The 15,087-nt window shown below is 46.4% G+C and overlaps 1 protein-coding gene across 4 annotated transcripts in view; it reads left to right on the top strand.

Annotated features, from left to right (window-relative positions):
* LOC141117015 (SLAM family member 5-like) overlaps nucleotides 1–15,087 on the top strand; it is a 143,582-nt gene that overhangs the window by 66,221 nt on the left and 62,274 nt on the right. For all 4 annotated transcript variants that reach the window (XM_073609583.1, XM_073609584.1, XM_073609585.1 and 1 more), the window contains exon 2: nucleotides 8,335–8,643. In XM_073609583.1, the coding sequence (XP_073465684.1) occupies nucleotides 8,335–8,643 (309 nt within the window). The remainder of the gene's footprint in view (nucleotides 1–8,334; nucleotides 8,644–15,087) is intronic.

Genomic DNA, 15,087 nt, shown 5'->3' on the forward strand with positions numbered 1-15,087 from the left:
AAGGGATTGAGACAAATAATAGATGATAGATAGCAGTGGCTTAGCAATAGACACAGCAGCCTACAGGGCTGTCATGGAGCCTGGGGGTAGAAGGGGGCCTCTTAAGTGGGATCATGAGCAAATTAAACATAGGGAATTTGTGTGCATGTTGGCAGAACACACACTCAGTACTATGTTATTTAGGCTATGTGTAGCCAGATCCCAGGCCCCCTTTGGTCTAACGAGAACCGCCAGAGTTAGGGATTGGCGACATCCTTCTATGTAGAGTGGGTTACAAGGCATGGTGGGTGCAATGTAGATTAATGGGCGCCAGACACTTCTTGAATGCAAAGAGATTTATTGTCTCTTAAAGAGAACTGTGGGAGAGAGGGTTAGGGCCAGGACACCCTTTAGTAGTTGCAGTGTTAATTGGCAGACTCCGAGACTTCTATAGATAGACAGCCATGCAGGGAAAGGCATCCAGCTGCATGAGGAGGACCGCTGTCTCCTATGGCAACAATCTTGTAACAGTTTCTAACACAAGTTGTAACAAACTCCTTTACTTCCTCTACAATCTCCTCTTGTAGATCTTCATTTAACTGAGCTCCCAGTCTCTCTCACTAGACTTGCTGATCAGGGATGGACTGGCCATTGGGACTACCGTGAGTTTCCCGGTGGGCCGATGGCTCAGTGGGCCGGTTTCAGCGGCCTCCTAATTGCCTCGGAGGTCTCTGGCGACTGACGGGTAAATCGAGATTTAGCCAGCATGCAGAGTAGCGCAGAAAGCCAATGGGGATAGACGAGAAGAGAGGAGGGGCCGCCGGGGAGTGAGCAGCGCTGCGTGAGAGAGAACTTACTAAAGACAGACGCTTCCTGCATGCTGGCCAGGCTAGTAAACGATCCCATAATGTGCCCCATAATGTGCCATGTGCCCCACAATGTGCACCGAGCCCTGATGTGCCCCATGCCCTGATGTGCCATGTGCCCTGATGTGCTATGTGCCCCGATGTGCTATGTGCCCCATGCCCTGATGTGCCATGTGCCCTGATGTGCTATGTGCCCCGATGTGCTATGTGCCCCATGCCCTGATGTGCCATGTGCCCTGATGTGCTATGTGCCCCGATGTGCTATGTGCCCTGATGTGCCCCGCTGTGCTATGTGCCCCGATGTGCTATGTGCCCTGATGTGCTATGTGCCCTGATGTGCTATGTGCCCTTATGTGCTATGTGCCCTTATGTGCTATGTGCCCTGTGTCCTGATGTGCCCCGTGCCCTGATGTGCTATGTGACCTGATGTGCCCTAATGTGCTATGTGCCCTGATGTGCCCTAATATGCTATGTGCCCCGATGTGCCCTAATGTGCTATGTGCCCTGATGTGCCCCGATGTGCCCTGATGTGCTATGTGCCCTGATGTGCCCCATGCCCTGATGTGCCCCGATGTGGCTTGATGTGCTATGTGCCCTGATGTGCTATGTGCCCTGATGTGCCCTGATGGGCTATGTGCCCTGATGTGCCCCATGCCCTGATGTATCCTGATGTGCCATGTGCCCCGATGTGCCCTGATGTGCTGTGCCCCGATGTGCTGTGCCCCAATGTCCTATGCCCTGATGTGTCCCGTGCCCTGATGTGCCTTGTGCCCCGATGTCCTGTGCCCTGATGTGCCCCGTGCCCTGATGTGCTGTGTCCCGATGTGCTGTGCCCTCATGTCCTGTGCCCTAATGTACTGTGACCTGTGCCCTGATGTGCTATACCCTGATGTGCTGTGTCCTGTACCCAGATGTGCTGTGTCCTGTACCCGGATGTGCTGTGCCCTGACGTGCCCTGATGTGCTGTACCCTGATGTGCTGTGCACTGTACTCTAATGTGTTGTGCCCTGTACCCTGATGTGCTGGGCTCTGTATCCTGATGTGCTGTGCCCTGATGTGCTGTGCCCTGACCCTGATGTGGCCTGGTGTGCTGTATCCTGATGTGTTGTGCCCTGGTGTGCCTTGTTCCCTGATGTGCTGGGCTCTGTACCCTGATGTGCTGTACCCTGATGTGCTGGGCTCTGTACCCTGATGTGCTGTACCCTGATGTGCTGTACCCTGATGTGCTGGGCTCTGTACCCTGATGTGCTGTACCCTGATGTGCTGGGCTCTGTACCATGATGTGCAATGTACCCTGATGTGTTGTGCCCTGGGCCGGTCTGGATGAAGTCCAGGGCCACATTTTTGTCCCAGTCCAGCCCTTTTGCTGATCCACTGCCACTGGATCTCCACTGTCTGGGTTCCTGGCTTGACACCTGCTGAAGTTTCTGGATTATTCACTGTCCCTGTTTGGTGAGAATACTGCTCTGATACTTACTGTGGTCCCTGGTAATAAGGTGGATGCTCCCTTAGTGGCGACAGACAGCCTAGTATTGGCACGGGGCGGGGTCAACAAAGACCCGACCCTTATGACGTCACCGCCCATCATGCCCCGGGCGGAGACATCATAAGGGGCGGGGCCTCCAGATGACATTGCACGGTGACCCCGCCCCATGCCAATATAAGTAGTGGCACACCGCGCACCTGGCATTAGAGCGGGAGAGAGCGTCAAGTCAACACCGTAAGAAGAACAGAGGGAGAAGACAGAGGAGAAGACCCAGAGAGGGCTAGAAGACATCAGCGGAGAGCAGAGAAGACCCGGAGAAGGGAGAAGCACCAGCAGAAGCAGAAGACATCAGTGGAGGAGGCAGAAGAGTTGGAGAGGGTGCAAGAAATCGGAAGAGACGCCGGAGCTGCCATAAAGGGGTTGTAAAGGTACATGTTTTTTCACCTTAATGCATTCTATGCATTAAAGTGAAAAAACATCCGACGATTAGCAGCCCCCCCCGTTTACTTACTTGAGCCCTCGAAAGGCCTGCGTCATGAACGTGCTGGCTTCTCGACCGGGCTTCTTGGCTCTTCTCGGCTCATTCATTGGATGATTGATAGCAGCGCAGCCATTGGCTCCTGCTGCTGTCAATCAAATCAATGATGCGGCGCGCCGGAGGCGTGGCCGAGTGATACAGTCGGTGGATATAGCCGCCGACTGTATCACGAAGCGCGTCCGCAAGCTAACCCCCATTGGAGAGTGCTTCCCAGAACGGGGGTTAGCTGATGCGGGGGTGGAACCGAGACAGCCTCCGAGTGACCTCAGAAGACGAGGATCGGGGCCACTCTGTGCAAAACGAGCTGCACAGAGGAGGTAAGTATGACATGTTTGTTTTTTTTTTTTTTTAAAAAAGGAACCTTAACAGCGCCTTTAATAAATCACTTAAAAAACCTGTGTAATGCGTTTTATTTGTGCCACTTTTTTTAGGTGAATGGGTAGGGGTACAATGTACCCCATACTGATTCACATAGGGTGGGGGGGCCAGAATCTGAGGGCTTCCAGATTCCGGTAAGCCCCCCGCCCACAGACCCCGACAACCAACGGCCAGGGTTGTTGGGAAGAGGACCTTGCCCTCATCAACATGAGGACAAGGTGCTTTGGGGTGGGGAGTGCCCCCCCTGCCCCAAAGCACCCAACCCCCCCATGTTGAGGGCATGCGGCCCGGTACGGTTGGGGGGGGGGGGGCGCTCGCTTGTCCCCACCCCCTTTTCTGACCTGCCAGTCTGTGTGCTCAGATAAGGGTCTGGTATGGATTTTGGGGGGACCCCAATGCCATTTTTTTGGCATGGGGGTTCCCCTTAAAACACATACCAGACCGAATGGAGGGGGAACCCATGCCAGTTTTTTTTTTCAATTTGTTGTGGAGTTTCTCCTAAAGATTCATACTAGACAGAGTGCCTGGTATTGTCGGGGATCAATGTCGGATCCCTGTTCATTGAAGTCAGACGCATGTCGGACTTAAAGTCGTAGGGCAAAGTCGGATCCAAAGTGGTACAACTGTTGTGTCGTACCAGTGTGAACCCGGCCTAAACATCAGGATGCTACATATGCTTACAAATTTGGTTGGGGGTAAGTAAAAACATGCAGATGAGCTGCGATTCTACCTGCCCCCAACTGCCAAATGTGACCCATTAAACTGAAGGGGCTGTGCCGCAACTTCCCTGTGATGAATGTGGTGGTGGTGTGGGTTTTAAAACAGGCGGTGAGGAGGTGCTACACCTCTTCACCGCCTGTCACACACCCTATGAAATGTGATCCTCTGTGGATCGCTTATCAGAGGGTGAAGCTCGTAGAAATGAGCCTTAAAAAGATGTATAGCCAAAGCTTTGTTTGGCTGTACTTCTCTTGAGGGTCACAGGAGTACATTTACTTTTGTTTTCCTGTGACCCAGCTGACAGCTGGATTTGCCTTTTCAGCGTGCGGTTGGGAACTGGAGTCAGCCTCGACCACCTCAGTCCCAGTCTGGTGCTCCAGGCAGATAGAGGATAAGAGGATAGAGCAGAGCGTTTAGCGGTCATGTGATTGCGCAATTTTCGCTCTCAGGGCCAGCGTGGGACAGCTAAAGCATCATACAGATGCTGTAACATGGAGGTTACATGGAGCGCCTTGAGGCTATTCAGTTCGCATTTGCAGCGCTTTACAAATCAGTCATTCATTCATTCAGGTGAGTATGAAGGTTTATTCTTCGTATAATCCCATACTTCTCCTTTAAGGATTACAAAGATTGCTGTTGACATAACTGATCCTATACCCACTGTGATATTTCCAATCAAGAAGAGCTAATATTACATGAACTTCAGAATCTTTGTCGCTAATCATTATTATTATTATACAGGATTTATATAGTGCCAACAGTTTGCTCAGAGCTTTACAACATGAGGGCAGACAGTACAATTACAATACAATTCAATACAGGAGGGATCAGAGGGCCCTGCTCATTGGAGCTTACAATCTAGGAAAAAATAAACAAGAGCACTAAGTCTCATTTCTGTTTGCTGCTTCGTTCCTCTGCTGTCAGTATGAATCACTTCTGAAAAGTTTTCCGACACCAAGAGAAAAAAGGTGACAGGGGAGGGAGTTCCAGCATACAGCCTGTGATTGATAGCCTCAGCTCTGTCCCTGTGTGCTGTGTGAAAGGGGGTGTGTCCCTTTCCTCCAATAAGCTCTCACTGAGCATCCCAGAGTGTAAGAGAGACAGCTATCTGCCCCTTTTTTCTAACAGCTCAGACAAGCTTTATACATTCTGGACTTCAAAGGCATATAGAGAAGACTACAGATAAACAGGTACAACTTATGTAGGGGGATTTGTTTAATCTGTGTATATCACCTGAGACCAGTCACTTCACTGGGTATATGTAAGGGTTTAACCACCTTAAAGGTTTAGTGGCCAGGTTTTGTAAATGCATGGTTATCCATATGTTTTCTATTGTTTTAAATATAGAGATGTGTATGTAACTGGTTTGTTTTTTTAGACATTGAGGAGCATGTGACCTCTCATGATGCAGTGTTTAGAACTGAGTACTGTCTGATGACAAAGAGGTTGATGTTACAACTCCTGACATCAGATATTTTGTCCAGTGGCAGCCACTAAAGATATAGGGGCAGAGGAGTGCTGTGAAGGTTAGTATAAGATGGTTATGGGGTGCGTTTTAACCGCTTGCCGACCAGCCGCCGCCGTTGTACTGCGGCAAAATGGCTCAGCTGCGTGAATCGCCATCATGTTACGTCACTTCTTTATGTGGCCACTAGGGGCGCGCGCACGCCGCCAGAGGTGCGTGCACACGTTGCTCGCCCCCGGAGCCGATGCAAATGTGCGACCGCCGCCTCCCGCGATCGCTCGTGACACAGCGAGAACCAGGATCTCTATTTGTAAACGCAGAGATCCCTGTTCTCTGAGGTGAGAAGAGACAGATCATGTATTCATACAAAATATGAACAGCGATCTATCTCTTCCCCTAGCAAGTCCCATCCCCCCTTCAGTTAGAACATGTAGCAGGGAACACAGTTAACCCCTTGATCGCCCCCTAGTGTTAACCCCTTCACTGCCAGTGACATTTTTACAGTAATCAATGCATTTTTATAGCACTGATCGCTGTATAAATGCCAATGGTCCCAAAAATGTGTCAAAATTGTCCGATGTGTCCGCCATAATGTCGCAGTCATGATAGAAATTGCAGATCGCCGCCATTACTAGTAAAAAAAAAAAAAATAATAATACAAATGCCATAAATCTTTCCCCTATTTTGTAGACACTATAACTTTTGCGCAAACCAATCAATATACGCTTATTGCGATTTTTGTTACAAAAAATATATAGAAGAATACATATCGGCCTAAACTGAGGAAAAATGTGCTTTTTTTAAAAAAATGAGGATATTTATTATAGCAAAAAGTAAAAAATATTGTGTTTTTTTCAAAATTGTTGCTCTTTTTTTGTTTATAGCGCAAAAAATAAAAAACACAGAGATGATCAAATACCACCAAAATAAAGCTCTATTTGTGAGGAAAAAAGTACGTCAATTTTATTTGGGTACCATGTCGCCCGACCGCGCAATTGTCAGTTAAATCAACACAGTGCTGAATCACAAAAAATGGCCCGGTCATTCAGCAGCCAAATTTTCCGGGGCTGAAGTGGTTAAACAGACAGTGTAACTTTGTCCTGAATGAGCAAGGTGACATGTTAAAAAGACCCTGTCACCAAATTATTGCAGTGTTTTTTCTTTCTATATTTTTTTTTTTATTCACTTGCCACTTGTCTTTAAACTTGTGTAGCGGTACCCCCTTAGGGGCTGCTGAATGTAGTGGTCAGTCTGTCACCCTGCCCAGCCAGGCACACACGTTTCACTCGCTCAGACATGAAAGCAGTCCTTGCACTTTTTTTATGTTTTATTGAGGGGAATTAAACTTGGATAGGGATCAGAACTTATGAGATGCCGTGGTAATCAACAGTCAAAGTTGGGACTACTATATACACCTCTGTATATACAACCTCCTCCTCTCCTCCTGCACTCCCTTGCTTGTAGATTATCACCCCTCCAGTACATCACTTGCTGCATTTCCTGGACCAGCTAGCACTGTAGGCCTGACACTGGCTCAGCCAGGCCTAAAGCAAATGCCATTTACAGGCAGGGACCGCGGGCCCCTATGGTTTAGCAAATAGAAAGTTCCAGTGTTAGCTGTCCCTATGGCTACAGCTCCCAGCACCACCTTTTTTGGCACTGCCAGCCCTCCTGGCTCCAGCTGCCCCTTTCCACTGCCCGTGCCACCACAATCCTCCAGACTGGCTCTGCACCCATTCCAGAACGCTCCATCTAAGTCCTATCAGGTGTGCCTTCCAGTCCTCCCTACGGGGTGAACACTCACAAGCCCTCTTGGCTGCCTCTGTGGAACCCCTGAAGACTTGTTCCTCCTGGCCAGGACACCTCTGTGGGTTGTAAGAAGGTCCTGTCCGCAGCTGAGCCCAGATTGGGGAGCTCCCTCAAAGGCCCCGACAGTCTAACACTCCATCTTCCACTCAATTAACTCCTCCCCCCGCAGGGCTAACCCTGAGTATTTAAGGAGGCCTGCCCCCTCCCAATCCAGATTGGGGATTGGTCAGGGCTCTTTAGAATACCCCAGGTGGCTCCACCTCCCCTCTCCACCTCTCTTTCCAGAAAGTACCAGAAGATTCTGGAAAGAAGTGCGAGGTCCTAGGGACACCACCTGTGAGTCACCCAGCACTACTCTAGGTCACTCCCAACCCAGATCACCAAAACACATCCAGGCTTGGTTGCCAGCCAAGCCTTGAAATTTACCTACTCTGAAAAGAACTTGCACTGTTCTTCTAGCACACTAGAGGGTGCTACACGTGCTAGAAAAAACAACTAGCGATTTTCCTTGTGCAGTCCCCTTTCATCTTGAATATCATAGCCTTCTTGTCTGGGAATGTCTATATACTGTCTGTACTGGCCCAGCTCCTTCTCCCCTTCCTCGGCAGCAGGGCTTTTGGATGTTCAGACAAAGTAGTCTTTTACTGTATTATTTATAAAAATACATTAAATACACCTATAAACATTTGGAAAGATTGTTGTTGAAACGAGTGGTTGCGTTGTTGAAACAGGGTTGCGTTAAGGTAAGATACCAGCCACAAATGGGCCAATTAGAAGAAAGGGAAAAGAAAAGCATAACCATTGTGTACCAATGCAAAGCAGAATCATTGTGTACCAATGCAAAGCAGAATCAGTGTATTTAATGAGAAAATACTCCTATGTGTGTGTGTGTTTGTGTGTGCATATATATATAATAATTACAAACTAGGCATAAATACAATGTTTGAAAACATTAACATTAATTTATGAGTTATTAACAACATTTCTTTGACATGTATTTGTAAGAATCATTAAAAGGCTAATGGCTGTGTATTTAATTTAAATACTGACCAGTTCCTGCACTTGTTTTTATTTTATTGTTTTGTGTATACAGGAGGAGAGTATGTCCCTGTCATACTGAATGGTCTTATAAACCAATCCATCCCAATGTCACTAAGTGGAGGTCCATCAGGTTCTGTACATCTAGTAATCTGGATCTTCAAAACAAACCCATTGGTGACTTACACAAATAATCAGCTTACTGTTATAGATGAAAAGTTTAAAGGAAGACTGGAGATCCTGGATGATGGAAGAGAGCTGAAGATTGGATATCTGAGACTGGAGGACAGTGGACTGTATACTGGAACTATAACTTTTACCAACAACACAAACTATAAGAAAGTCTACAACCTCAGTGTATATGGTATGTAATTATCTGTGCATTGCATCCATTAACATTTACTGACACCAGTCCACAAAATGCTGTATTATCAAGTTTAGAGTAAAAATCAATGACCATATTTATTATTATTAACCGCTTGCCGACCACCACACAAACATTTAGGTCGGCAGAATGGCACAGACAGGCAAATGGGCGTACAGGTACATTCCTTTAAATTTGCTGCTGTGTGGTCGCGCACGAGACCCTGCTGCGAGCTCCGTGAGTGTTATCATCAAGTCCGCGGGGATACCCGCGATCATCTCAGGGAGAGGAAGAACGGGGAAATGCTGATGTAAACAAGCATTTCCCCGTTCTGCCTAGTGACACTGACACTGATCACCGCTCCCTGTGATCGGGAGCGGTGATCAGTGTCGTGACACACGTAGCCCCTCCCCCCACAGTTAGAACACATCCCTAGGACACACTTAACCCCTGCAGCGCCCCTCCTGGTTAACCCCTTCACTGCCAGTCACATTTACACAGTAATCAATGCATTTTTAATCGCACTGATCGCTGTATAAATGTGAATGGACCCAAAATAGCGCCAAAAGTGTCTGATCTATCCGCCATAAAGTCGCAGTCACAATAAAAATCGCTGATCGCCGCCATTACTAGTAAAAAAAATGATTAATAAAAATGCCATAAAACTATCCCCTATTTTGTAGACGCTATAACTTTTGCGCAAACCAATCAATAAACGCTCATTGCGATTTTTTTTTTTACCTAAAATATGTAGAAGAATACGTATTGGCCTAAACTGAGGAAAAAAAATGTTTTTTTATGTATATTTTGTGGGGATATTTATTATAGCAAAAAGTAAAAATATTGCTTTTTTTTTCAGAATTGACATTCTTTTTTGTTTATAGCGCAAAAAATAAAAACCGCAGAGGTGATCAAATACCACCAAAAGAAAGCTCTCTTTGTGGGGAAAAAAGGATATCAATTTTGTTTGGGAGCAATGTCGCATGACCGCGCAATTGTCAGTTAAAGTGACGCAGTGCCGAATTGCAAAAAGTGCTCTGGTCTTTGGCCAGCCAAATGGTCCGGGGCTTAAGTGGTTAAGAGCCGTTGGATTTCAGGCCTTTTCCCCCACACAGCACCTCAGGTAACAGGAATCTTCCACACACTCCAAATGGCTCCAAAAACACAGTCTAGGGGTTTTAGTTTTAAGTTTAATTGTGGAACGATGAACTTGGATAGGGATTGGGGTACATGGGATACCCAGAACCTGAAAAAATGTACATTTCAATCAACAAATGAGTGAATATTTCTGGCTACTGTAATCCAATTTCCAAACTGTAGAACTGAGCTGCAACAGTGGGAGTGATATTGCAGCAATAGCAAAGCAAAAAAGTTCCAAAAACAAAGGTATGTTGAACAGACAGCACCTAGATGTATTGCAAGGCACCTGGCTGCTCTAGGCCCAAAGTAGAGATATAGTGGGGTGCTCCTGGCTGACTTGCTCTGCAATTAAAGAGGTTGTAAACCTAAAAAAAAACAAAAAAAACACCAAACCATGCAAGACAAAGGCATGGTGAGCTAGTATCACATACTAGCTCATTATGAAATATTTACCTCAGAACGATGCCCTGAATCGGCGTCGGCACTCCGAGTACACGGCTGACATCTTCCACGGGAGTCACTTCTGGGTTCGCCGCTTCTGGTGCTGTGAGCACGGGTGCTACCAGTCACAGCATGAGTCCTAAAGAAACGGCACCAGCAGACTGTTTTTTCAGTGTGCATGCGCTGATCACGTGTACTGAATATCTCCTAAACTGTGCAAGTTTGGGACATATTCATGGTACCTACAGGTAAGCCTTGTTATAGGCTTACCTGTAGGTAAAAGTGGTGTTACAACCAATTTAAGCTGTCCCCTAGGCTCCAGACATGTGAGGTATAGCACATCACTGTCCTCTCTAGTCTTTGGGTGTAAGGCTGGATTATACTCCCTCAGTACCCTTGAAGGCTTCCCAAGATTAAGAATATCTGCTGTCGTGGCCCTTCTGCTGAACAAGCTGTTCCTGGTTTGGCTTGATGTCCGCAGCTAAGCCTGTCTGAGACTGGGCTGAATGAAGACTTGAAGCTTCCCACCTCTCTCCAGCTCTTTCTTCTGCCCCAGGGGCAGAGCCCCTCAGCACAGGGGTCTCCTCTAGACAACTGGACCCCAGGCTCTGCTCCTAGACTGCCAGGCTTCTGAGTATTTATGGGTTGTTTCCACCCCTTCTGGGCTCTGCATCCTCAGGGATTGGTGAAAACCTAAAGTGTTTGTTACCCTAAATACCTGGCTGATCCTGTAAACTGACCACGGTTTATCATGGCTGCTGAGCCCTGACACCATGGTCAGTTTACGTGCCTCCGTCATCCGCAACTTTCCTTTATCCTCCTCTGTCTTCCTCCCCCCGCCTGTCAGCTGTGTCAGTGCCCGCACTTAACCCATCTAGGTCTCGGACAGCGCTTCCTCAGGGCATCGGGCGAAGGCTTCACCCTGCGTCTCCTTCTCCTGGTGCTTCATGGCGGCTTCCCCTGCGTCTCCTCCCTCCTCCTCGGTGGCCAATAGGATGGCTTCTCCTCTTGGCCAATAGGGTAATGGATCTCAGGTCTTGCTTCTTGATTGGCCGGGAAGAGAATCAGGAAGACAAAAGCGAAAATTAATTTGCTATTGACCCACTACTGGGTGGGCCAACCCTTTTTTGAAGCCAATTAGAGGTTCAGGCTCTATCCACGTGCTTCTAAGAAAAAAACCCATTGGAATCCATGCGTCCAGCGCTTCACATGTAGATTAGGGGGCCGTATGCATTTATGGGGGGGGCGTCCACCGGTGCGCCCTACATTACGGGCTGCCACTGCTAGATGCCCAGGCAAAATTAAGCAGCATCAGTACGCATTGGTTAGCCTGGAAATAACTCTATGTATAACTCTCAAATTTGCTTTAATTTGATTTAATGTTTTAAAAGAGAAGTATGGGTTTCTTTTTTTTTCCCCAGTAATTCTTACCCAGGTTGATGCAGCAATTATCCAATGCTGCATCTGTCCCCCGGCGCCTCTAACACTAAAAACTGAGCGATCGAACACCGCCGATGGCTCGGTTTTCACAGCTCCATGAGCAGAAAGCTGTAGACTGTCAGTCACAGCTCTCTGCTCATCTCCCTCCATGCTCACTGGAGTGCTGTGCTGAGGGGGGGCGGGGAATAGCCATCTCAGGCTCTCATTGGCTCGCTGAGAGGCTGAGCGGGGTGTCAGTCCAGGCATCTGGGAATCCAGACTACGTGGTCGGGATGACGCGGTGCCTGGACTAATATCCGTGACATCAGCAGAGAGCAGACTTCAGTCCGCTCTCTGCTGAAAACAGGTCACAGGAGTGCAAAACTAATTGCACTCCTGTGAGCCATAGGCTAAGCCCAGCCAAACAAGCTAAATGATATGTAGGGATTATGTTTTAAATACTGGTTTAACTAGACACTGCACGCATTTTTTTTTTTTTTTACAAGCTGACAATTTTTTTTTTTTAGCACTTTTTCACTTAGCTTGTCAATTTTTTTAAACATGTTCAAATGTATTTATTATTTCTTTATTTTACACACTGTAATACACTATGACAACTGCTGACTGAGTGCTTTAGCTGTCACCATGTCCTTTCTCTGTGTGAGATCCAGTGACAGATTTGATGCGACCCCTTATTGTATATAAGAATATCAATATGCACTTGTATAGTATCTTCTCTGTTCGCTTTCTCCTCCTCTCCACCACTGGTTCACATCTTCCAGGCAGCTCCACCATAAAAAAATTGACTCCCAATAGTGTTATACAGTTTTTTATTTATCTTAAACAGTTTTAAAAAACAACACAAGGGTATACACATACATATCTATAGAGTCCTATTGCAATCCAACCATAAAAATGGGCGTATGCTCCACGGCACCAGAATTACATCACCGGACGTGATGCAACCCAAAGTGGTGTAGTGTACAAGGCTCATCAGAGGCACTGTTGACGTCATAACTGACTAAACGTGTTGGGCAGAGCCTCATACACTTGCGTGTTGCTTTTTTCAAACTTTTTTAACATAAAAAAGCAAAAACAGGAGATATATATTGACCTCCTTATGTACTGCTATAAGTGGCCACATCAAATCTGGTGAGTGGCGCCCACTTTTGTGTTTTGTGGATAAAACACTAGAGGAAAGCACTTTGAGTTACAGCAAGAACATTTTATGTTACTGTTACCTTATGTCACCACTAGTGAACGTTATTTATTTTTGTAAATTAGCTGCTTGTTCATAAAACATAAAGCTAGAAATTCTTAAACAGGAACTGCAGTCTGCTCACATAATTTGTAATAAAAACATATTTGCCACTCTAAAGCTTCCCTCCAACCACTTTGCATATTATTTTATATATACTGTGATTCTGTACTTGCCAAATATGCTGCAGAATTCTCCCTCCAGTAAGTCTGGCTGCAGCCATTTTAACTGTGGGCAGCTGAAGCTGCTGCCTGTTCACTTCCTGGATTTACACAGACACACAGAAGCTCTGCAGCCCTGCAGCTCTCATTGGCCCTCTAATGACTCATCCCCCTTCCCTTCCTGGCAAACTCTCAGGGCAGAGGATTTAATATGTGGAAAATTGAAAAAATGACTGAAGAGCCTCTTTGAAATATAAATTTTGTGATTAGTGTGATGCTTTGGTGTTGTGGCATTGCAGTTATTTTTACATAAATGGTCTGAAGTGACAGTGATCTTTTGGTATTTATTTTTTGGTATTTATTTGTGTAAATAATTTTAATTTATTGTTTGGGTTCACAAACTATGATTGCCTTTTTTACATAATATATACATTATATTTCCCTTTTTTTCTCCTTTTTTTGTTTCCAATCATCTTAATTTTTGGATGTTCTGTAGGTGATTTTTTTTTTATTGTCATTTGGCCATGCTTTGGTCTTTGGAAAGATGGTGGCTTGATCACTTCCTGTTTTGCTGCTTTTTCTATGACTTTTTGTTGGTTGGAATTACCATCAGTAAGTTGTAAGTCATCAGCAAATGATGTTTCGATGACTTCTTGTCACCGGCAAAATGGCATCCGGTGGGGGCACTACTTCCTGTTTGTTTTTTTAATTGATTTCACCTGGATTTCATCAAATTTTAAAGGGGTTGTAAAGATGTTTTTTTTTTTTTTTTAAAATAACAAACATGTTATACTTACCTTCACTGTGCAGCTCGTTCTGCACAGAGTGGCCCCGAACCTGGTCTTCTGGGGTCCCTCGGCGGCTGTTTCAGCTCCTCCCCGCAAGCATTTACCACCTTCATGCGAGCTCCCTCGCACGGTGGTGAGTGCTTGCGGGCGCGCTCCCGTGATACAGCCGGCGGCTATAGCCGCTCGCTGTATCACTCGGCCCCGCCCCCCGGCGCGCCGCGTCATCGGATGTGATTGACAGCAGCGCGAGCCAATGGCTGCGCTGCTTTCAATCCATCCACTGCAGCCAATCAGCAACCAGGCTGAGCTGCAATGAAGCTGACGAGGACGAGGAGCGAAGATTCGAGGCGTCAGGTAAGTAAAACGGGGGGGCTGGGGGCGGCGGTACTGTCAAAAGTTTTTTCACCTTAATGCATAGAATGCATTAAGGTGAAAAAATTTTTACCTTTACAACCCCTTTAAGTATACAGTATTTATATACATATACTGTATATACACTATATTACCAAAGGTATTGGGATGCCTACCTTTACACGCACATGAACTTTAATGGCATCCAAGTCTTAGTCCATAGGGTCTATAACAGCTTCAACTCTTCAGGGAAGGTTTGAACCCTATGGACTAAGACTGATGGGGCGTACACACGGGCGGACTTTTCGACCGGACTGGTCCAACGGACTTTCCGACGGACTTTCAACTGACTTTTGACGGACTTCCAACGGACTTTTTAACGAACGGACTTGTCTACATACGATCACACTAAAGTCCGACGGATTCGTACATGGTGACGTACACCGGACTAAAATAAGGAAGTTGACAGCCAGTAGCCAATAGGCATACAGACGAGCGGATTTCTGGGACCGGCGGAGTTACGACGTAAAGATTTGAAGCATGTTCCAAATCTAAAGTCCGACCGTGTGTACGCCGCTTGAGATGCCATTAAAGTTCATGTGTGTGGAAAGGCAGGTGTCCCAATACTTTTGGTTATATATATATATATATATATAATCTATCCACTATATGCCAATGGCCCCTTTCTTTATGCCCTGAAGATGTCCATTGCACCAAATAAAGTGTGTGTTGGGTGAGGCCAGTGTGGCATATGATGTTGTACACACACTTTTGATTCCTTGTGTGGTGTGTTTTGCCTTTGTTACTTTGAAAAGTATTGTGAGTATATCTGCTTTTAATAAATTATGTGGATTTAGAATACTATGCCATGGTCCTTTGTTCTTTC

The sequence above is a fragment of the Aquarana catesbeiana genome, linkage group LG13, assembly GCF_042186555.1.
Source record: "Aquarana catesbeiana isolate 2022-GZ linkage group LG13, ASM4218655v1, whole genome shotgun sequence".
Classification (NCBI taxonomy): domain Eukaryota; kingdom Metazoa; phylum Chordata; class Amphibia; order Anura; family Ranidae; genus Aquarana; species Aquarana catesbeiana.